The sequence below is a fragment of the Vombatus ursinus genome, unplaced genomic scaffold (assembly GCF_900497805.2).
Source record: "Vombatus ursinus unplaced genomic scaffold, bare-nosed wombat genome assembly UNPS02014847.1, whole genome shotgun sequence".
NCBI classification, from domain to species: Eukaryota; Metazoa; Chordata; class Mammalia; order Diprotodontia; family Vombatidae; genus Vombatus; species Vombatus ursinus.
Window position 1 is genome coordinate 4,019,864 of NW_020954625.1, and position 24,835 is coordinate 4,044,698.

At 46.4% G+C, this 24,835-nt stretch overlaps 1 protein-coding gene across 1 annotated transcript in view; it reads right to left on the reverse strand.

The window, feature by feature from the left end:
• ADAMTS14 (ADAM metallopeptidase with thrombospondin type 1 motif 14) overlaps positions 1-24,835 on the reverse strand; it is a 107,878-nt gene that overhangs the window by 42,444 nt on the left and 40,599 nt on the right. Inside the window, 2 exon segments of the mRNA XM_027840605.1 lie at positions 13,535-13,731; positions 22,168-22,324. Of these exon segments, the coding sequence (XP_027696406.1) occupies positions 13,535-13,731; positions 22,168-22,324 (354 nt within the window).

Genomic DNA, 24,835 nt, shown 5'->3' on the forward strand with positions numbered 1-24,835 from the left:
GGAGAAGAAGGAGAAGGAGGAGGAGGAGGAGAAGGAAGAGGAGAAGAAGAAGAAGGAGAAGGAGAAGGAGAAGGAGAAGAAGGAGGAGAGGGAGAAGGAGAGGGAGAAGGAGAAGAAGGAGAAGGAGAAGGAGAAGAAGGAGAAGAAGGAGGAGGAGGAGAAGGAGAAGAAGAAGGAGAAGGAGGAGGAGGATGAGGAGGAGAAGGAGAATCCCACATTCAACAGCAGATGGTGGTCCAACGTCTGGCTGTAGCATGTTATGTTTCTCCCTCTGACTTCAAGAAACCCCCTCCTTTCAACCCTCATATAATCCCTCCCAGGACGCCCTTCAGATCTTAAGTTGGACTGACTCGAAGGTCAGGGTGCTGCTGCTGTTTGCCCTGGCTTCTTCTGGCAGGAGGCTGGGCAGGAGTTCTTTCCTCCATGATCAGTGGAAGGCTTGGGTGTCTCATATACTCACCCTGAGCTGCCTGGGCTTGAGCTGGGCCAGAGCCTGGGCCCTGACGGGAAGGAGGAACAGAGGTGAGGACAGAGACCTTGCTGCATGCACTCTCCGAGGCAGCCCCTGCCCTGTGCTGGGCCTGAACATCCCCTTCTCAGCAGAGAACGGATGAACCTCAGTTCCCCAAAGAAGCTAAGGCTGCTCAGCCCAGAGGAGGCATCCGGGCAAAACGAATTTTAAAAGGGGATTTCCTCCCATTGCGAAATCATTCCCCCTCCAGGGTGCAGCTGAGTTGGCAGATTTCCAGGCCTGGGTGGCCAATTTCCTTCTCCTGATTCCACCCCCGAGCAGTTTCCAAATGCATTCAACCCTGGAACAGGTGCTAACACAGAGCTGTTGGCTCACTGAATGTCAGGCTGGAAGATCAAAGAGCATATGATATCCAAGTGATGTGGGCCCTGAGGACAGACAACACAGAGCATGAGAGCTAGGGGGGCTTGGAACATCAGAGCTGGGAGGGACCTTAGAACAAGAACATCAGAGGTGGAAGGATCTTAGAACACAGAACATCAGAGCTGAAAGGATCTTAGAACACAGAACATCAGAGCTGGAAGGATCTTAGAACACAGAACATCAGAACTGGGAGAGACCTTAGAACACAGAACATCAGAGCTGGAAGGGACTTTATAACACAGAACATCAGAGCTGGAAGCATCTTAGAACACAGAACACCAGAGCTGGAAGCGTCTTAGAACACAGAACATCAGAGGTGGAAGGATCTTAGAACACAGAACATCACAGGTGGAAGATCTTAGAAGCATTTGCAAGCCTGCACATTGAAAAATGATTTGACTTGACCTGTTTGGCCTCAGAGAGAAGAAACAGGAGTCATGTGCGAACGTGGCAAAGAGGCCACTTAGGCTTCATGTTGTCAATAACCCTTAGCCCTGGGCCCGGGTGGGAGAGGCTGCCTGGAGGCAGCAGGGGCAGCAGTCCTTGGTGGCCACTTGTTGGGGGATGCGAGAGGGTGCCCTTTTTCAGGGGTAGGTTGGATGGGGCAGCCTCTGAGGGCCCCTCCAGTTCTGAGGTTCTCTGATTCTGTGGCTGAGCTTAAGGAAAGGGGCAGGACCCCTACCCCATCCTGAGCCACAGCCCAGAAGCCTGGCTAGCTCTGCCTCGGGGTTAAGTTCCCCATTCATTTCCCAGCTGCCAGAGGCTGAGCCAGAACTAGATGGGACAGCATGGGCAGAGCTCTGAGGGTGCTGCTTCCTCAGTCTCTGTCTGGTTCAGGGTTCCGAGCTTCAAAGGGCTCACACCGAGTGTTTATTATATCCCTCTTAAAGATGCCCTTGTTCTCCTTGGCTCCCTGGGGACTTCCCTGTAGCCCGACTGGCCACTGCCCCTCCAGCCCCACACCCCAGGCTGGTTCACCCTCCGCCCCACCAGTCTCTCCTGAGAGCCCCGTTTCCCTCCTCTGTTCAGGCCGCTTCACCCCAACAGGGTCCCTTTCATAAAGGTAACAATGGCCAGCATTTATCACTCGCTCCCGTGTTCCAGACACTCTGCAGTATTTATGACATCGGGACTCCCAGAGTTCATGTGAGCCTTCCGGAAATGGCATCACTCAAGGGAGAGCAGACCCAGGGCTCAGAAAGCTGAGCCAGGACCCATCCCCCTGGCGCCCCACATTTCCCTTCTAGCTGCCAGCCAGGGCAGCAGCCGCAGCCCTGGGAAGAGCTAGCCAAGGTCACACAGCTCAACAGGACCCAGGCTTTCTGCACCTTCCTGCAGGCTGCCTCCTACTTCCCAGTTTTCCAAGCCTTAGCCCACTGTGAGAGAGCAAGCGTGAAAGTTGTATTATCCTTGGTCTACAGATGAAGAAACTGAGGTTCAGAAGGGCTCAGAGAATCATCCAATCCAACTGCCAATCCAACCCAAAGAGACCCTTCTCAAGGTCACAGAGCTAATATGCACTGAACACTGGAAATTAATCTGGGTAGAGTGGAAAGGGTTCTGGATTTAGAGTCAGAAGATATGGATTTGAATCTGGATTCTGCTATCCAGCTGTTTGACCTTGAGAAAGTCACTCCTCTTTGGGCCTCAGTTTCCTCTACAAGAGTACGGACTTGACCACAATGTAAACCAAAGGATCACTAGTTAAAAGGAAGCCAAGGGCTGAGGAGTTGAAATAGAAATCACTGCTTTGGAGCCCAGGTTATCAAACCAGATTATACAGCCTCACACATTTAGAGTCTGCAGTTCTAGAGATCATGAGGTCCAACGTCTTCAATTTACAGACGAGGAAACTGAGGCAGAGAGAGGAGAAGTGATTTGTCCAAGGTCACACAAGTACACAGGGGCAGGAAATGGATAAAAATCTGGATCCTCTGACTCTAAGCCCAGGGCTCTTTGTACTAAAACTTGATTGGGGATCATGCTCATAGCCATTGATAATGACCTTAGATCAAGCTTTCCAGATCCTGTGCTGGTGGAAAAGTCCTGTCACCCACACCAGCACGGCCAACATGGTGGGAAGAGCCTCCTTCTCTATTTAAGCCTTCTTCTCTTCTTTCATAGGATCACAGAGCTTGGCTGAAACCATGGAGCATGATTAAATCAGCTCTGCCAAGATTCGTAGATGGGATTGCCAACCTAATCCCCTATGGCCCCACTCACTAGCCCTGAAATTTTTTTAACTAAAGTCCCCCCTCCAAGACCACCTCTTCTCTCTGTATATTGTTTTTCCCACTAGAATGTAAGCTCCTTGAGGGCAGAAGCTAAGTTTGCTTTTGTATTTGTATCCTCAGCACTTAGCACAATACCTGGCTCATGAAAAGTGCTTCATTAAGACTCTTTCTTTCCTTTCTTTTTTCTTTATTCCTTCCTTTCATCCTTTCTTTCTTTTCCTCCTTTTTGCTTTCTACACAAAATGAAGAAAATCACAGTAACTTAGTAGCAAATACAACAGAACTAAGGAGAGGAGGTGAGCTTCTTTCACGTCTAGGTCAGACACAGTTTTTCTGTCGAGGCCATAAGATATAACATGTCTCAGGTTTCAGAATATTACTGAAAATTAAATAAATAATCTCTTTAACTTTCAGGACAGCTAGATGGCGCAGTAAATAGAGCCTGGAGTCAGTCAGACTCATCTTCCTGAGTTCAAATCCAGCCTCAGACACTTACTAGCTGTGTGACCCTGGGCAAGTCACTTCACCCTGTTTGCCTCAGTTTCCTCATCTGTAAAATGAGCTGGAGAAGGAAATGGCAAACAAGTATCTCTGCCAAGAAAACCCCAAGTGGGGTCACAAAGAACCAGACACAACTAAAAAATGACTGAACAATAACTTATTTAAAGAAAAATTGGGAAGAGTAGACAACAATATTGTTGGGAGACAGACTTCATCTTCTTTAGGAATCTCTGTACTTGAGTATCAATCCTTACTGTGTGACCTCAGGCAATTCTCTCAACCTCTCTGACCCTCTTTTCTTCAATAATGGGGGTGGAATTCTATTATTTATAAGGCCTCTTCTAGTACTCCCATCGAGTCCCTCTTACAACTGACATCCTGTGTTCTCCACTCTGAGTTAACTCCCAGCTCAGACATGCTGTGATTCAAGGATCCTAACACCAAGGACAAGGGGCTTCCTTGAGAAGAGAAGGGGAGGAATGTTTCAGAGATGGCAGGAGACTCCCATGGCAAGGGGAGGGGAGGAAGAAAGGATGTCAAATGAAGGGAATCGCTGGTCAAACGCAATGCCTCACCTTAGTGTGAAAGCACTTTTTGTGAGTCTTTGGTTTCAAACTAAGTTTTCTCAAGCCCCAATAATGAATATTTAACACGCAATGGTGGCATGCCAACAGAACGGCCCTGTGTTCAGGACACAGAGTTCACAGAGACCTGGTCCAGCTCTCTGAGGTCATTTCCATCATCGGCAAAACTTTACCCCCAAAGTTTCTTTTTCAGCACCCGCACGTCCCGGATTGAACAGAAAGAAGTCATGAAAGTAGACCAAAGAATGTCAGAACCAGAAAGGAGATCATTGAGTCCAACTTAATCACTTTATAGAAAAAACAAGGGCCCAGAGAGTAAGGATGACTTGGCCAAGGTCACACCAGAGAAAGTGACCAAATTGGGAATTGAATCCAAGGCCGCAACTCTAAATCTCATATTCTTTCCACTATTCTACAGACCCTATTTTAAGAAATCAGAGAGAGAGGGAGAGAGGACTGGGGGAGGGCAGAGAGGAAGGAAGGAAGGAAGGAAGGAAAGAAGGAAGGAAGGAAGGGGGAAGGAAGGAAGGAAAAGAGGGAGGGGAAAAAAGGAAGGAAGAAAGAAAGAAAGAAAGGAAGAAAGAAAGGAAGGAAGAAAGAAAGAAAGAAAGAAAGAAAGAAAGAAAAGGAAGAAAGAAAAGGAAGAGAGAGAAAAAGAAGTTTTCAGAATAAGTCAGCTGTGGAGTCTTTTCTTGCTAAGAACTGGTGAAGAGGCAGGTTAGAAGTCACTGCCTTTGCTGGCTCAGATCTGAGTCTATGCCCAAATCTCTGTGACAGCTTCAAAGAAGGGGGAACATAAGTGCCTTTGTATCATCAGTCAGTTCTTAGGGGGGAAAACCTACCACCCAAGTGGGCAAGGGGGAGCCTATGCAGATGAGTAGTGAGAAAACAGAATCCGGAAACGTCCTCCCCCCAGCAATCCAACTCTATTGATAACCTCCATGAAAGGGACCCTTTGTCTCTCTCCCGTCTTCTCCCACACCCCAGCTCAGCCTTCAGAAACAGCTCCCCCTCACATACACACGCCCCCAAGGAAGACTGGCCACGGGGCTCATGCCGACAATTTTGTCAGTGTTCCTGAGCAGAGGAGAAAGCTCCCTAGAACCAGGTTTTCAAAACCATCTCAACCATACACAGCTCCACAGGCAATTAATCCCTGGAGGCAGCAAACATTTTGAAAAGGTCGCCAAAGATCTGGAGTCACTGAATGTGGGTTCAAATCGTGACTTTGTTTCTTCCTAGTTATATTACCTTCAGCAAATAACTTTCTTTCTCTGGACCTCAGTTTCTTTATCTGGAAAAAGAAGAGATTTGTCCAGATCAACAAAGATTCTTAACCTTTTTTGGTGCCAGGGACCCCTTTGGGCAGTCAAGTAAAACCAATGGGCCTTTTCTCAGAATCAAGATTATTGCTTACGTTCATAATGGAAGGAAATGCTAAATTTCAGTTAGCGGTTAGTGAAAATAAGGATGTCATATAACTTATAACCCCTTGACTAGATGATATTAGAAGCATTTCAGCAATGAAGAAACTTTAAGAATCATCTATTCCGACCCTATAATGAAAAAGAATAATGCCCTTTACCACGCAGGGGACAAGCAGTCAGTTAGCTTTTGCTCCAAAGCTTCCAGAAAAGAAAAACCAGTTGACCACTTCCCAAGCTGGCCCATTGCATTCTGGAATGGTTCTTATTGTTACGAGGTTTTTTAGCCAAAATGTGCCACCTTGTAACTACTCATTGCCCCAGGTTGTGTCCTCTGGAGCCAAGCAGAAATTTTTTTTTGGTTGGGCAATGGAGGTTAAGTGACTTGGCCATGGTCACACAGCTAGTAAGTGTTATGTTTCTGAGGCCAGATTTGAACTCAGGTCCTCCTGAACCCAGGGCCGGTGCTCTATCCACTGAGGCCACCTAGCTGCCCCCAAAGCAGAACATTGATAATCCTTGTTGCATATAACAGCCGTTTGCATTATTAAAGATGGCTCTCACATCCCCCTGAGACTTCTCTATGAAAAAAACCCCCAATAACTTCAAGCAATCCTCAAGTGGCAAGAATCTGAGGGTCCCTCATCATCCTGGTTGCTCTCTTCTGATGCTCTTTGGTGCTGCCCAGAATTAGCACCCATTGCTTAGCTCTGTACTGTGTGCTAGTTTGTGAATAAATATTCTAGTTTGCTAGTTTGTGAATAAATAAATGCTCGTCTGTGAAGCCTGGCCGGCTGATAATAGCCCCTAGATGGGGTCTGACGCTTACCTCCTAATTCTCTTGGGTTCTTTCTCCCTCAAAATCCTATGATCCTTCTCAGGTTGGTCTCTCTGGCTCCCCTTTCTCTCACCTAATCCATCCCGAGCTCTGAGCCAGATTTATCTTGCTTAAACCTTTCTTTCAACATGACACTCACCTGTATAAATATCTATGATGAAAGCCATAATCATCAACGCTCTTAGGCTCTAGTTAAAAAACAGACAATTGGATCAGGGAAATGGACTGGATCAGCACAAAATAGAAATAACCAACACCAGTAGCCTAGTGCTGGATAAACCTCGACCTATCAGTTACTGGCGGAAGGACCACCTATTTCACAGGGGGCTCCTGAGCCATAATGGAGTGTCACATGTTGTCATTGAACTGGTTGTTTTCGCTGAATTCTTTCGCTTTGTTACAAGAAAGGGTTCGATTGAGGAAGGGGAGCTGGGGTGTTTCCAGAAATGGTTGTAATGGAAAAAACACAGAACAACCATAAAACTTATTTTTTTTCAATCTATGATGAATCCATGGCACGAGATCCAATCTAAATTCCTACACCTGGTTTTCAAGCTCCCCCACTCCCAATCTGACATACCTCCCAGCCCACCCAACAGAAAGTTTCACTGCTCCTTAATATCTGCTCCCCTTCTCAAACAACTATTTTTCAATATCCTCCCACAAACACCGAGTGTTGCTGGGTTTTCCCCCATTCATAAAGAATGACATATAGATGCATGTCTGTTGATAACATGTAGAATTCCTTCCAGCTTTCAGTGATTCTAATCATATGCTCTCAACAGTCCTCCATGGCCAAAACATCTACATTCCCCCAGTGGTTGTATGCAAGCTCTAGGGTGTCTTTCCACATGAAAGAGGCTGATGTTTGCAGTCCGGCCTCCTTTGGAACTTCTCCAGCTCCATTGCCCTGGGGCATGAGGCAATATTCTAGGTCAGGGACCTTACCAATCACCGACTATGGCTACAAACACCCAGCCTATCCTAACCACTACTGCCGGTCACCCTCAAACAAACAAAATGCAAGCATTTGAGTCACGCAGCTACCCAGGCCTGGCACAAATTCTGTGTGAAAATGAGTTTTCCACAGAGGTCAGAACCGAGTTCCAACCCCTACTCTGAATTCCTACTGTTGGCAGTAAACACAAGGATGGAAGAGCTCAGTGGGGGTAACTCACTGGAGGTAAGCCTCAGGATGCTCCTTCTACATCTAATAGGGAGTGAGCAGATGTTTAAGCCAGTCTGACACTGCCTTCAGTGTTGGCATATGCCCTGGCAAGACCAGTCCATGCACAGTGCAGCATGTACAACAGTAGGTGGTGACACAGATGGTAGGAACGGCTCTGAGAAAGTTCACATGGTTTGACCATGGTGGTGGCGGTGGTGGCGGTGAAAAGCTTTCCTTCCCATCTCTCTCAGTGTTACTATAGGTAGTTCCCTAAACAGGTGGCCTCTGGGTAACTTAGCTGTTCCATGTCTAGGTTCTATGCCAGGACTCCACGAACATCTGAGAGAGGATGGGAGAGATAATGCTATGCCCTGGAGATTCACGCTGAGCATTACAGGCAATCTAAAAAGGAATGACAGAGCTCAATTCTCCAGTAGGAGGATAGAATGTTGGACCTGGAGTCAGGAAAACCTGAGTTCAAATCCCACCTCAGACACTCACTAGCTATGTGACCCTAAGCCGGTTAATTAACTCCCCTGTGCCTCAGTTTCCTCATCTGTAAAATAAGAAGGCTGGATTTGCTGATCTCCGAGGTCCCTTCTAGCTTCAGCACTCTGCACCTGGTCATGTCCTACTATCTCATCAAGTCAATTATGAACACCTTGTATCCCCAACTAGACTAGAAGCTTCTCAAGAGCAAGGAGCACATCTTATATTAATTGTGTATCTCTCTTAGTCCATAGCACAGTTCTTTGTTCAGACTAGGTGCTTGAATAATGTTTTGTGAATGAATGAATGATGAATGAATGAAAAATTACTCAGCATGAGTGAGTACAGCTGCCCATCTGGCCTTGAGGCTCATATCCCTTGGCTGACGCTGAAGATCTGTGGTATCACTGACTGAACAAAGCTGTTGTTCATTCCTCTACTCAGAAGTGTTCAGCAACTCTATTGTCCATTCTGTAAAGTACTAACTCCTTGGCCTGCTATTCACAATCCAGTGCTGTCCCACCTTTCCAGTTTCGAATCATGCTGTTCCCTTCCCCCACACTCCACAGTCCAGTTGAGCTGGACCACACTACTCCTTGAGCCCTCTCCTTCTTTGGTACTTTGACCCACACTGTGCCCTATGCCTGCCACCCCTAACTTCACCTGTTGAGTTCTAACATGCCCTTTGAAACTCAGCTCAAATGCCACCTGCTCCATGAAGCCTTCCCTCATTCCCCTCTTAAGTGATGAACTTTTCTCCCATGGCAATCCCATAGTACTTTGCTTTGCCCCCTCTTTAACGGGCTGATCATGTACTTTTATGTGTTCTAGTTATCTGTGTTGGTGTATTATCTTGCTAGTAGACTGAAAGCTCCCTAAAGAGTCTTAACTTTATCATTCACCCTGCTCTAAGAGCAGAGCTCTGCACACTGCAAGCGTTTCATGTAGGTATGTAGAGTATTTGCTGATTAATAAATGCCTCCCAACTGATCGATAGATGAATTAATGTAAGAACCAACTGACCAGCTGGACCAGAGTCCTCCTCCAGGACCTGCAGACTTATTGATTCAACAGTCTTACCAAGACTGACATTGTGAGAAGAGCCAGGAAGGCAGAGAGGAGAGAGGGCTGGACTCGGTATTCCAAGGACTTGGGTTCCATCCTGCCCTTGACAATGGCCTGCTCTATGAACCCTCAGAATTGGGAGGAAGCTCGGAAGTCAATCCCTTATCATCTCTGAGTCTCAGGCAACTCCCTCATTCTTATCTCCCAAGTCTTGGTTGGGACCCCCATGCTTGGGAAATCACAGATCCCTGGTGTATCTGAGTCCAGTATTTCTTCTTTTGCCCAGGTGGACTGGCCGCCTTTCCAAGCGATACCAAGAGGGAACCAGAAGACGAGTCCCAGAGACAAAGGGCTATGTCTTCATTAGCTTCCCCGCCCCCTCCACCACTCCTCACCCTAAACATACTCCCCAAAATAGAGAGAGGGAGACAGATGGTATGGGCAGAGTCTGGAATGTGAGGTGGAGGCTGCCAAATATCTGCTTCCAGCTTGCTTGCGTAGCTCAAGCTAAAATCATTGGGGTTTGGGCAGAGTAAAGCTCTGGCCGGGCCTCTTTCTTCTCTAAGAGCTCTGTGTCTACATCTGCAAAGTTCCCAGAAGGAGGGGGCTGGTCTAAATCACCTCTAGGGTCTCTTTAAGCTCGCAATCCATGACAGCATTTGTATTTCCCCTCAGTCTTCTCCTTGTCAAACTAGACAGCTCTGGCTGGTTCCTCTGTCTGAGATCTAGAGACTTCCATCAAATGGAGGAGGCTGTTCCAGCAAAGGGTTCTACCAGGACTCCTTACCTTCTGGACTTTCCTATACATCACACTGAGACCTGAGGGTCTTAGTGGACCTCAAGTTTAGCACCATACAAAAGAGTGATATACTAAGTTAAAAAAAAAATCTAAAGCAGTATTAGGCTATATTAATATAAGCATAGTGCCTAGGTGGAAGGGTGTTGTATTCAGTTCTGTATGCCATATTATAGGAAGCGTATTGATAAGCCGGACAGAATCCAAAGACAGGCAACCTGGCCTAAAGACTGTGTCATATAAGGAGTGGTTGAAGGAGCTGAAGAAGAAAAGACTGGAAGGAGATAGGGTTCCTATCATGTATTTAGAGCTGGAAGGGAACCTGATAAGGTCATCTAGTCATTCCCTTTCCTTCCACAGACAAGAGAACTGAGGACTAATTAAGTGACTTGTCCAAGGTCCCACCCAGAGTAAGTGGAAGAGCCAGTATTTGAACACTGTTCAACTCAACTTCACTGATCTTCCAGGATTCAAAGTTTGTCACATGTGAAGAAGGATTAGCTTTGTTCAGCTTGGCCTCAGGAGGCAGGACGGGAAGCCATGGGTGGAAAGGACAGAGAGGCAGATTTCAGATCAATGACATCTCATTTCTAAGGCACGTTACAATTTACCACGCTCTTTTCTCCCACCAGCCCTGTGAGGGGGGTAGCACATTATCATCCACATTTTATAGATAAGGAAACTAAAGTCTCACAGCTAATACATGGCTGAGCCAGGACTTGAACCCAGATTTTCTTCTTGTTGTCTGTCCTTCGTTCTCACAAGAGTGACACCTTGACTTGCCAAGTTCAAGGCCTTTTTCACTCCCCCACACTGCCTCAAAACAGAGAGTTCAGACACATTCGTAAGCGCCTACTGTATACCGGCCCTACCTGAGATACTGACACATGTGGCCCAAAGAACCAGTCCCTGCCCTCAAAGAAAGCACATTCAGGGGAATGACAGCCAGGACATAGACTCCTTCTAATGGACGATAAATGGAGGCATTTGTGGCTTCGCATACAATCATTTTCTTTTTCTTATTTGTGCTGAAATGTCTTCCTGCTGAGGTTTGCCAAGTTCGGAATAAATGTAAAAAGACAATACTCTGGAAGCCTGGAAGCATTGTATCAATCAGAGTTGTCATTATCTTGTTGTCTGGAAAGGCGTCCTACTCAGGTAGAGATTACGCTCAGCAACCTCCGGCTATCTGCCAACTCCACAGCCCACAAGCCTGCCTAATTGCACCGAGGCCGTCAGCTCATTAAATACTGATTCTTCTGTTCTTTCCTTCTTCCCTTCCTCCTCCAGTCTTCCCCTAGACAGTTTCCAGGGTAAAGAGCTCCTCCTCCTCCCTCCTTGGTCTCACACTAATGGGATTAGCTTTCAGCTGGGTGGTCTTGGGTGTGGATTGTGATTTATAGATTCTGGGCAGGTGGTCAAGCACTGACTCGTGCCTTCCAGTCCATGAAGCACAGATTTTTCCACCAAATGGCCACACTTCATCACAACATTTCAAGTAGTCAAAAAAAAGAGTAATAGACAAACAAAAAAGCTGCCAATGAGAAGGTTTTCTGGGTTGCTGCCCTCTTTGAGTTGGGGTGGTCTGAGCTGATTTCTCCCCAATCTAGTCCATGGGATGGCCATCTTTGTTACCACCAGCCCTTTAGAGTGACAACCATTAGAAACAATTTTACTTTAGCTGAGTAGGAATTGGGTTTATCTCTGTCAAATCCTTGTGTCCATCAACGTACATTCTTTCTAAGTATGTGCATCTAAGAAAGTAGGGGAAAGGCAAGTTCAGTGGTAGTTCAATTGCCGAGATTGTAGGTCATTTTCACTATCCAGATGCCCTCTTTGATATATACTCATCGATAAAGACTGTACTTACTCAATGGCAACAAGCCCTGACTCCCCCTGCTCCTAACTCCCTGCTAGAATTGACCTTGAAATCTAAAAGGCCCTGATTTGGGAGCTAGAGAATGTGCCAAGACCTAGCAAGGATTTCACTTTCAGGTCCCATCTGGTGTCCAGATATAGCCTGTGTCTGGGATTCAACAGCTGACCAGAGAAGTAGCCTAGCTCTAAGTCAAGTTCAATGTCCCAAGGGATGGGCGGCAGCAGCATAAGCACAGGTTGCTTCCGTTGGGGGTCTCTGGGGCTTTATTCCATTTTTTTGATCCAAGTAAAACACTCTGGTTCATGGCACTGGTGGGATGCCAGGTGTGATCCAGAGGTGTCAGAAGCAAAGGGAGGGAGAGAAAGTAGAAAGAGGAGGAAGAATATGGGAGCAGAGGTCTTCAGAACAATATCAAGGGAGAGAGGAGGTGCGGAAAAGACAGGAGAAGGCAACTCCTTCCTTTGCAAAGGTAGCGGACTACAGATGTGGAATACCGCATACAATGTCAGACTCTCTCTGACATAAGAGCCAGGCCTTCTTCCACTATGTCACATTGCTTCCCCATTTCCTATGCCTGAGGTGGGAGACAGCATGGGTTCTATAGCCAGAGGACCTCTGACGCTTACCTGTGTGACCTTGGGCAAGTCACTTAAACTCTTTAGGTGTCAGTTTCCTCCTCTTTAAAATAAAGAAGTCAGACAAGATGGCCTTCCAGTTCTAGATCCAGTCTCCTATGGTTCATCTGTTGAATTCCCCATCCTTGAAAGTCCAATTCACAGGCTACCTCCTTGCTTGATCTTTCCTCCTCTTCCCATCACCCTCCCTGTGAGTGATACCCTATTTTCTCCTGGCCTCACCTAGTTTTTCAGGTATCTAGTGCCCTCATTCCCCTCCCCCAGGTAGAATATAAGTTCCTGGAGGGGAGTGATTCTCACTTTTGTCTCTGTACCCTCAGCGTCTAGCACAAAGCAAGCAATTAATAAAGGATTGATCAATGATCCATCATGCGCTATGGAGTATTATAATCATGGATTTCTGACTTGTCCTCTTACTAGACAGTAAGTTCCATGAAGGCAGGAACCCTGCCTTACCTTAATTATCCATCATCCCCACCTCCTAGCACAGTATTCTACATGCAGCAGGCACTGAATACACATGAATGAATGAATGAATGAATGAAATTCATGCAGAAGAGACGTGGCCACAGCAGAGGTCATTCCTCAGCCAGCCTCCCTATATATTATCTACTTTTTGCTCCTTGCACCTGCCACTCCAGCTCCTGACTCCGTGCTGTCCCCCATGCCTGGAATGCTCTCCTTTACCACCTCTGCCCCCGCGTTCCCTGACCTCCTTCCAGGTTCAACGTAAATGCCACCATCCCGTTTCACTCTGCCCACTGCTAGTACCTGCCCTCTGAGGTTACATCTCGTGTTTACAGTTCTTCACATACTGTCTCCGTAATTCGAATGTGAGCTCCTTGAGGGCAGACTAGGAGACTAGGCTTTTCTTCGTGCCCGCAGCACTTGGCACAGTGCCTGGTAGACAGTGAGTGCCTAATAAATGCCTACTCATGGAATGACTGAATGATGACTCTCGCCTTGCCTTGCCTCGCCTGGCTGCAGACCCCTCTCCCAGCCCCGAGGGAGGCGGGCCTCACTCACTATGTTCATGAGGGTCAGGACGTAGTTCTGGACGTGCTCCTTGCCGTGGAAGCGCACCACTGAGTCGTCCACGGCCAGCAACACTTCGATGGTGTAATCACCCGGCTTGGCGTGACGCCGCTTCCGCTGGGCCTCTTCCAGTTGCTCCGCCACTGAGCCCAGCAGGTTGGGGAGCTCCCTGGGACCAAAGTCTGGGACTGCAAAAGGGGAAAGTCTGTGATCAGGACAGCGTGAGACTCACACGCTCGGGACACACATGAACACACACACACAAAGGCACACGTAGACCCATCCTGAGTTCTAGATCTGCCAAGAGTCCGTGCCAGGAGCCTTCCTCTGGGCCAGGCAAATGCAAGAGCTCAAGCCCATTTCTTGGCCTTAAGGTGCCACACATAGCTCTGAGGCCATGGGATAAACTGCAAGGGACTCTGGGATAAGAGCCAAGACCCTAGGTTTGAGCGTCAGCTCAGTCATTAATTTACTCTATGACTTTGGACAGCTCACTTCCACTCCCTGGGCGTCAGTTTCCCTATTTATAAAATCAAGGGTTGAACTAAATGGTCTCAAAAATCTCCTCTGGTTGGCACAACCTGCCCTGAAATTATCTTTCCAGATTCATGAAACCTTACTCCCCTTCACACACTCTGGTTCAGTGAACTGGCCTTGCTGCACCTCACATAAGACAGTCCATCTCCTGTCTTGATTTAGGTGGGAGGGAAGGGGAGGATGCCGTGGAAGCCAATCATTTTTGTTTTCATCAGCAAGAGAGAAGCTTGGCCACCAGGTGATAAAGGTTTTCAACCACAACAATGCACAAAGTCTAGAGCGGTTCCCTACTGCCAATCAAGGAAAGTTCGGAATCCTTAGCCTGGCACTCAAAGCCCCCTACAATCTGACACCATTCATGTTTCAGCCTTAGCTCCTATTACACCTCAACAAATACCATTTGAAGTTCCCACCAAACTGGACTACTTGTCATGCCCTGAATTTTTCCACCCAGGGTCTTTACTCACTTTTTTCCCCATGCCTGGAATGTCCTTCCTTCATTTCCTTTTTACTTACTGAATTTCTGCCTGTCCTGGACTCCAACTCAAATGTCACCTCCTCCATAAAGCCTTCCCTGATCCCCAATTTGGAAGCAACCTTCCCCCTTGGACCACACTTTATTTTTGCCCCCTCTTTAATACATTTATCAATCAACAAACATTTATTATCTACTATGTGACAGGTGTGGGGAATACAAACATGGTACCTAAGATATCAGGTACTATAGAGCATTAGAGGTATCTGGGTATGACTCATATCTTCCTATTGGACAGTGGGCTCCATGAGGGCGGGAACTTTGTCTCACCTAAACTTAATAATCCTCCTAATGCTCTTCAGAGGTCTCAGCACACAATAGGTACTTTAATAGTTGGTAAAATTAATGAAGATTGAGTGGCACACCCCAATATGCAATGAATTGGTGTTCTCATCCATTTGGATCTTTCCTTGGCTGATGCAAATCACCACTGATCCATGCCTAACTATCCTTCCTGACTCTTGTCCCTGCCTTCCCTTAACTTCACTCAAGGGCATCTACCCAACATGCCAGAGGCCTTCCTCACTTCTCTTGACCTTACAAGGGTACCCATGGAGCATTTGTCATATGACCCACCCATCTTCTCTTTCAATCAGACATTCTTTTGATGACATTCTTGACTCTGATTCTTCAAAGGTCTCTACTTGGTATGTGTTGCTGGCTGCTCACACCCACCATCCGCCTCTCCCATTGCCTTCTTGACCAATGCTCATGTTTACATTTTCAGCAACTACAATGTTCCATGACCAGCAGATATAAGACAATGGTAGAATATTGCGATTAAGAAAATAGGTCTCTGTTGACTTGATAAACCATAGGTACTTACTAGCTGCTTATTGAATGAGTGAATAAATGAACAAAGGGCTATCTACTAAGGCAGAGAGGATTCTACTATCCACTGGTGGATAACATCATGGCTCCCCGAAGGGCTGAATTAAGTAAGCTCGTTCATTCTGAGCAGGCCCACCATTAAGCTATCTTTGGCCAGAACCAATGTTTCTCCAGGAAGGATTTCTCAGGCGTGGCACATTCCGGACATGGGGTGTCGAGGGATGTGGAACACACCTGCCCTGAGCAGCCAGCTGCTTGCCCAGCCTGAAGCTCCTCTGATAACTGCTGACCAAGGGTCCCCCTCTGGATGCTTGTCAAATTTCCTAATCCTTTGGCTGGGGGACGCACATAGCGGGGAGGCCCAGGCCTTTCCCTTTTTTTGGCAGCTGACCCACAGGAAGCCTCTGAGTCCAGCGAGACAGAGAGGACCTGCATCAAGGAACTCTGGCGACCTGAGTCAGGAGCTGAGCGCAATGGACAGCGCTAAGGTCAGGATGGGGAGAGCATTTTATACTCTAAGATTCCCTCCAGCTCTGACGTTCTATGTTCTAAGTTCTCTCTGGGCAGCTGGGTGGCGCCACAGTGCGCAGAGCACTGGGCCTGGGGTCAGAAAGACTCATCTTCCTGAGTTCAAATCTAGCTTCAGACACTTACTAGCTATGTGACCCTGGGCAAGTGCCTTAACCCTGTGTGCCTCAGTTTCCTCATCTGTAAAATGAACTGGATGGCAAACCATTCCAATATCCCTGCCAAGAAAACCCCAAATGGGGTCATGAAGGGTAAGGACAGGACTGAACAATAACAATGACAAAGGTCTGTCTAAGCTCTGGCATTCAATGTCCTCTCATTCCTCATAGCTCTGATATTCTATATGGTACACTCTTAATAATAGTAACTAGCGTGTCTACAATGCCTTAAGTTTTACAAGTCACTTTAGATGTATTATCTCATTTCATTATCACAACAACCCTGGGAGGTAGATTATCCCCATTTTACAGATGAGGAAACTAAATCAGACAAAGTCGAGCGCCTTGCCCAGGGTCACGCAGCTAGCACGTGTCTGAAGCAGGATTTGATCTCAGATCATCCTGACTCCAGGTCATTTAACCTCTCAGGTTAAAATGGGGCTAATAGTCTCTGTAGCACTTAATTCACTGGGTTGGAGTGAGGTTCAAATGTGATCATGTCTGTAAGGGCATCACAATCCTTAAAGTTCCACTTAAATGTGCACCATCATTGTTCAATTTGTTAACATCCTGTAGAGCAGAGGTTTTTGGTTTTTGATTTTTTGGTTTTTTTTTTTACCATGGGATCTACCACCTAGATAGCTTTGAGGGGGGCTTATGTTTTTAAAATATTTTGATAACTATATTTCAATATTGGGTTTTTTTGGTAATCTTCTGCATTTTGTTTTATGCATTAAAAACATGATTCCTTGAAGAGGTCCAGAGGCGTCACCAGATTGCCGAAGGTCTGGGGCCCCAAAAGGGTAAGAATCCCTGATGCAGAGGGTCAGCGAGGCTTGTGGCCTACACATCAGAACACTGACGAGAGGCCTTCCCAGCCAGAGTCCCCTTGTTCAGCCCAGAAGGTAGCCAGACTTTCATGCTGTCTGCTGTGGTGGGACAGCTCCAAGCTCCAGCTCCTTCAGCAGCTTCAATTAAACTAACTCAGTGAGCCAGACACTAAGCTAGCCACTGGGTACACAAAGACTAAAACTAGACAATGGCTGCCCTCAAGGAGTTTACACTCTATGGATATAAGCATTCATTCTTCTGCTCTCCAGGTCAAACATCCTCTGTTAAAAGCAAGATTTAGAGACAGAAGGGACCTTGGAGGACATCAAGTTCAACCCTCCCCCTCCCACCATCCCCTCCCTCCCCCACACTGGAGATGAGGAAACTGAGGCACAGAAAAAGTAAGTGATTTGCCCAGGGTCACCCAATGTTTGAGGTAGGATTTGAACTCAGATCCTATGCCCTCGAGTCCAGAACCCTATCTATATCATACCTTCAAACAATCCTTAATTGGCATGGTTCCAGACCTCCCACCATGCTGGCTACCTTCCTCTAGTTTCTATGGTGCTGTGGAGAGAGCACTGGGCCTGGAATCAGAAAGACCTGAGTTCAAATCCAGCCTCAGATGCTTACTAGCTGTGTGACCCTGGGCAAGTCATTCAACCCTGTTTGCCTCAGTTTCTTCATCTGTAAAATTAATTGGAGGAGGAAATTGTAAACCACTCCAGCATCTTTACCAAAAAAAAAAAACCCAACTGAGGTTACTAAGGGTCAGACACGACTGAAATGGCTGAACAACAACAAAATCATCCTATAATTTAGGGTCAAAAGACTGGGCTTCAAATCCCAGTCTTGGAGGCAGCTAGTAGGCATGGTAGATAGAGAGCTATACCTGGAGTTAGGAAGACCTGAGTTCAAATCAGGCCCTCAGATACTAGCTGTGGACCCTAGACAAGTCACTTAACCTCTGTCTCACTATCCTCATCTGTAGAAAGGGGATAATAATAGCACCCACCTCCTAGGGTTGTTGTGAGGAACAAACGAGGGGATATTTGTAAAGAACTTAGCACAGTGCCTGGCACATAGTAGGTGCTATATAAAAATGCCAGCTATTGTGCCTGGCACATAGTAGGTGCTATATAAATGCCAACTATCATCATCATCTTCACCATCAACAATTTGTCAATATGTGGCACCTGGAATTGAACACAAGCTTCTAGATGCGGTCTGACCATGGCAGAGGACAAAGCCGTTGTCACCTCCTACCTCTAGGCTCAGTTTACATTACTTTAGCCCAAGAAAGCAGTTGGCTTCCTGCGGCTCCCATGTCCTTCTGTTGACTCATCTTCAGTCCAAAGCCCACCATCAAGTCCCAATTCCCTGGATGTCACAGTTGTAGGCACCCAGCCTTCTGTGGTAGCATTCAGATGCTTGGAGTAACACAGACTTTTCTTCGTCAAAGCACCAAGTCTTTATAAAGTACATTACTTAGTTGATGAGTGGACTCTGACCCCTTGGCCATGGACCTCAGGGGAATATCCCAATTTGTTCAGATGTGTAGGGTCTTTTTCAGACATACAGAGAGACCACCAGGAGCCCCCAGTGAGAAGGCTTTGACCCAGCAGAGAACATTAAATATAGCTGGGCTCCAATCTAAATTCCCTTCTGGCACCCCGCCCCTCATCTCTAACTTTGGCCTAAGGTTCACTCCTCTTCATCAGCATCATCTTGAAAATAACTGAGCCCGAGGCATGGGAGTTCAAGAAATTCTTTCCCTATTTTTACCTCCTGCCTCTCTTCTTTCTAAAGAGGTAGCAATGTAGGCTGGTGGCCAAGACTTTGGCAAATTCAAACACAGTATCCGCAGAGCCCATAATTCCAAGTTCAGAGTAGGATGGAAGGCAGCAGTGGTCAAATGAAGAGGCAGAGGAGGAAAAGATCCCCCTTCCCCTAGACCCCAAACCCTAGTTTAGCCCAATGGACCCTCTTCCCTTTGTCCTCTATTCCTGGAGACCATGGCATTAGGTGGTTGGTTTTCCATCACCAAAGGTCATAGGATCATCCAGAGCAGTAATGGATTTTCAAAGCCTTGGATTTTACAGATGAGGAAACTGAGACTTAAGGTCAGACGGGCAGTGAGTAGCAGGATTTGACTTCTAAGCTCAGTAGTCCACATTCAGCACTCTTTCTATGTATCATTCAAGTACAGGCTGAATGACCATTTGTCAGGAAAGGTGTCAGAAGATTCCTCTTCAATTCAAAGCATTGACTGAGCACAGACTATGTACCTCCCAGGTACTGTACTAAATGCTGCAGATGAAAAACCAAAAAGGAAACAATTCCTGTCTTCAAAGATTACATTCTGTTCAGAGGAGAAGGGAGGAAAGCAACATGTGCTCATCTAATTAAGCACAAAATAAATACAAAGTAATTTAGGTCAGTCCACAAGAATTTATTAAGCACTAATTGTGTGTCAGACTCTGGGCATACAAAGAATGACAAAAACAGCCCTTGCTCAGGGACACAGTAGATTACTGATGCAGACAGTCCCTTCCAGATCAGATATTCCATGATTCTATAATGAGAATATTGTAATAACAATAATACTAGCTGATATTAACATAAGCTCAAATTCCAGAGGCAGGGGAGGACAGGGGGTAGAGTGATATGCTTGGAGTCAAGAGAGACTTGAATTCCAATTCCATGTCTGGGCACTTGTCAATTTTGTGGCCATGAACAAGTTCTTTCATTTCTCTAAGCCTCGGTTTCCTCATCTGTAAAATTGAGATAATAGTTCCCATAGTATCTATCTCACAGGGTGGTTGTGAGAATCAAATATAAAGTCAGAAAATATAATACAAATGTCAGTTGTTATTATTATTTTATTACACAGCATTTTCAACTTAGAAAATGCTTCATGCACATTAGCTTATCTGGGTTAAAACATGCCCCTGACAAGTCACTCAACTGTTTTGTGACTTAGTTTCCTCATCTGTAAAATGAAAGGGTTTAGATGACCTCTAAGGTCCCTTCCAGCTCTAAATCTATCGTCCTATGACCCTCACAACTACCCTGTGATACTATAGGTATTATTATACCCATTTCCCAGATAAGGAAACCAAAGCACAAAGAAGTATGAATTGTGAGAGTTAAGTTAACACTCTAACCCAGGTCTTCTGACTCCTGAGTTCAGGGCTTTTTGCCCTGGCTCACATCACCGGGATCATAGCTTCCTCTCCTCAGAGGAGATGATGATTTGCCCTTTCTGACCAGAAGGGGACTTAAACTGATCTAGCCCCAGGAGACAAACCCCCAAGTCCCAGCTGGGCTCTAAACCTGCACACCAGCCTCTTGGAAAAGTTCCAAAGGGAGCCCAGCTCTGCCACCCCGAAGAGATAAGACCAGTCCTTCAGGACTCCCCCTTCCCCTACAAACTCAAAGACCTTCCCCACGGCCTCTGAACTTCTATTAGCAGCTCTTAAAAAGCAGCTGATGCCCTGTGAAAAGGCTTCTATTTTGAGACAATTGAGCCCTGGGGTTTCTGTGAGTTTTCCAATCCCATCCTCAGCCACTCCCAAGCTACTGGTTTCAGGAAAGAGCATGCCTGTTCTCGAAGATCACCATCTCTCTATATAAATAAATCTTCACACCTTCTTCTGGCCCAAAGGCACCTCCTGGCCAGATTCAGTTAGGGGCAAACACTTGGCCAACGGCTGCAGAGCAGGATCGACTCTAACCTTCAAGACCACTGAGACCGACGGTTCTCCAAGTGATCCCTTGAAGGGTCCATGAGCCTGTTTAGGGGCATGATCAATTCTCACCAGCCAAGGTCAAAGGGATCAAGGACTGTGCAGAAGGTAGAGACAGAAGAAGACAAAAAAGCAAGGGCCCCCAAGACAAAGGGAAGGGCCTGCACATTCCCCCAAAACATGGAGCAGAACTCTATGATAAGTAGGACAGAGCCTGGTACATAGTAAATGTTTGTTAACTGACAGAATATTTATGAACTGATGATGGGAAGAGGGCTGGTATAAAACAGCTACAGGGTTCAAATCTTGCCCTTCATTTTACAGATAAAGAAATTGAGGCCCAGGGAGCTTAAGTGACTTGCCCTACACCACAATCCTAGTAAGCACCAGGGTCAGGATCTGAGTCCAGGTCCTCCAAACTCTGAATCCAAAGCTCTTTCCACGGTGCCATGTAGCCTACTTCTAAATTCTGTACTGAACCCAACGATCCTAAGGGTGGGGAAAGGAAGAGATCACTAATGGGCAGGATGTGTATTGGCCAAAAAGCCTTCATTCCAACGTGGCCATTGTTACACAGTTGTGGATTCACCCCAGGTCTGTTCAGGTCCCTCAAAACATAATAGTGGCACATAGAAAGAATTAACATCTCAGAATTTTTATTTGGATAGGAAGAATTCTACTAGATACAAAGAATACTCTTTGTGTATATGATGGGGGTGAAGAGGAAGGGTGGGGGGGAGAAACGTAGAGAAAGGGAGGGGAAGGGAGGGAGGGAGGAAAGAAATAAAAAGGAAGGAAGGAAGGAAGGAAGGAAGGAAGGAAGGAGAGAGGAAGTGAGGAAGAAAGAAAGAGGGAGGAAGAAAGGGAAAAAAGAGAAGAACGAAAGGAAGAGGAAAGAGAAGGAGGGAGGGAGGAAGATAGAAAAAAGAAAGGGAAGAAAGAAGGAAGAAAGAAGGGAAGACAGGGAGACAGAGAGAAAGATGTCATTTTTTAAAAAGCCCTTGAAGTTTCTGAGCTGGTGACATGAATTTAGCATAACTAATTATTTTCCATTTTTGAGATGAAGAGACTGAGGACCAGAGAGAAGAGGCTCATTGCCTGAAATCTGCCCCCAGGGACGTGGCAGTGTGGTCCAGACCAGGGTTCAAGAGCTTGCCATCGAATAGCTGACCCGGTAGAAGAAAGAACACGGGCTTTCAAGACAGAAGGATAGATTCAGACCCAGTCTGTCACTAACGAGCTGCAGGACTTTGAGCTCATCACTCCACAGGGTCTCAGCTTGCTTTTCTGTCAAGTGAGAATAATACTAACGGCACCACCTATCTCACCCCCTCTCCTAAAGATCAGATGAACTGATTTCTATAAACCTGAAAGCTTAAGGGGCGATCAGCTATTACTGCTGCTGTCTGCTGCAGCCCATTTCCTCCCCTCAGGCTCCTCTCCCAGCGGTCCTACCTTCGTTGTGGAGGTCTCCCAGGGGCTCTGCTTTCTCCTGCCTGATAGCTGCCCTGCGGTAGACAATGTGCACCCGCCCGGTCTCCTCCTTTGCCTGCTGACCCCTCTCCAGAGGCTCGATGAAGTATTCGCTGCTGTCAGTCCGGATTAGGCCAGCCTGAAGACCATGGGTACAAATCAGGAGGAGGAGAAAGAGGAAAAAAAAGTTAACATAGAAATATACAGCACAAACACACATGACATGTACATATATATGTTATATGTAACATAGACACATGCAGGTATAGAGGAGAACACCAGAAACACGATCTATTATTACATAGTATTGTGATTAGACATAGGACACCTCAAACCCAGCCTCTGAAATGGGGCATTTACATAATAAAATAGTCAAAAGGTTACTTTGAGTCTTTTATAAACAACGACAAACTATTTTAAAGAAATAACCTTGGAAACAAAAGAGTTAGCATACAAAATTCACGACTTCACCAGCCTCAGTAAGTAAGTGGCCTAATGGTCCTCAGAAAATGTAGTAACCACCAGTTACTTGCAGGATATCCCAAAGGCTTAGTGTGCTCCCACACTTTAGAAGAAAAAAACTGCTTGAAAAACTTCTAAAATGGTTAAGATGGCACCGAGACTTTTGGGATGCCCAGTATGTGGTTCTACATGACTGGCTTTGTGATGGAATGGGATGGGATGAGAAGGCAATATGGCCATACTTTGATTTAGAAAACCACAGATTAACATTAAATATGGTGTACTATATTTAGATTTATTTTGTTCAATATTTCCCCATGACATTTCCATCCAGTTGGGGCCTCCCTCAAGGGGTTGGCAGGCTGCACCCTGAGGAAGGCAGTGAGTTTGCCACCTCTGGCATATGAGCACGGAGAGCTGGTCTTGGAATCAAGGAGAATAAAAATCACTAACATGCAAACAGCCCTTTGAGGAGAGCACTTACCTGGGTTCTCTCATTTGATCCGTGTACTAACCTGGTGATGCAGGGACTAGGCAGAGGGAGCCTTAAGACCTGCCTCTCACACATACAGACTATTTGACCCTGAGCAACCTCTCACACTGCCCCCCCCAGGATACTATGGAAGACGAGAAATCACAGTATCATTTCTAAGCTGTGTGGATAAAGGGAGTTAATTTCCTTATACAGAGTTCCCTGCACTAATAAATTACAGATCCAGTCAATAATAATGATAATAATAATAATAATAATAATAATAATAATAAAGACATGAGGCTAGGCAGAGTGGGAGCGTGGAGTGCTGTGGACCTAGGGCTGGAGGCTGGGAATCAAGTCTGACTGTCGTTTACTAGCCACAAGACTTTGGATAATTCCCTTAACCTGAGCCTGAGGCGGGGGAAGATGGTGATACTGGCTTCATTCTCTTTATAAAGCAGTGCGAACCCTTAAAGAATGATGAAAATGGGAATACTTTATCCACAGGTATTTGGAAAATAGCCAGAAATCATTTAGCACCGTGTCTGGGGAAGAAGGTGAGCGACTGAGCCCGAGAAGACTGAAAACCGGGGAAACGATAAAACGAGACAGATCCCAGGAAGGGAGCGCTGCCAGGCACTCTGAACGGAGTGTCCAAAGAGGAAGCCCCAGAGTGGGGAGAGCTAGTGGGGAGTAAGATCCTGGCATCAGGTGAGGGCTTCCAAAGGTCACAATCACAAAGGGGAACCTCATCCCCCACACCTAGAAGACCTCCCCCCTCACCTTGGCCTCTGGGCCTCCCTCCTCACCTCCACCTCCTGGCCTCCCCCCTCACCTTGGCCTCTGGGCCTCCCTCCTCCCCTCAGCCTCTGGGACTCCCCCCTCACCTTGGCCTCTGGGCCTCCCCAGATTCTTTCAAGGTCCCAGATATAACCTACCTTCTCCAGGAAGCTTTTCCCAAACCTCGTCTGCGCCCTCCCTCTGGTGATTGTCTCCTGTATATAGTGTATACATTTATTACATGCCATCTCCCCATTAGACTCCTTGAAAGCAGGGATTGTCTTTTGACTTTTCTCGTATTTCCAGAGCATGGCTCATTGACCAGCACACAGTAGGCACTTAATAAATGCCTTTTCGCTAAGGAGCTAAATGTTGACTGACTGCAGTGCTTCAAGAGGCCGGTCATTCTTTGTGAGCGGGTGCCTCCTTCACTAACACAAGGCCTCAGTCATAGACTTTGCAAGTTGTCCTGGCTAAATTTTTTTTAATTATCACCTGGTGGCCAACTCTCTCTGTATGCAGGAGCACTGAAGGGACCTGAGAGGCCGTGGAGTGTAATTGCCTCAGTTTACCACTGAGGAAAACAAGGTTGAGAGCTTGTCACTTGCCTATGGTCACACAGGTCATATAATAATATAAATATTATTATATAATGTTAATATATTGTATAATTAACATGTACTACAACAATAGTTTAGGATCTGAACCCAGGGCTCCAAGCCCAGCACTGAATCCATTCCTCCAACTATCTTTTTATAGGGTATAAGCTACTTGAGAAAGTAGTGTTAACACTTCTATGTAACCCCAATGCTTAACACAATGCCTGGCACATAGTAGGTGCTTAATAAATGCATGTATATGGATTGATTCATTGCACTTAGCCCCAGGTCCTTACTAAATAGAACCGTTCCAGATCTTGGGTTCTGTTGGAGG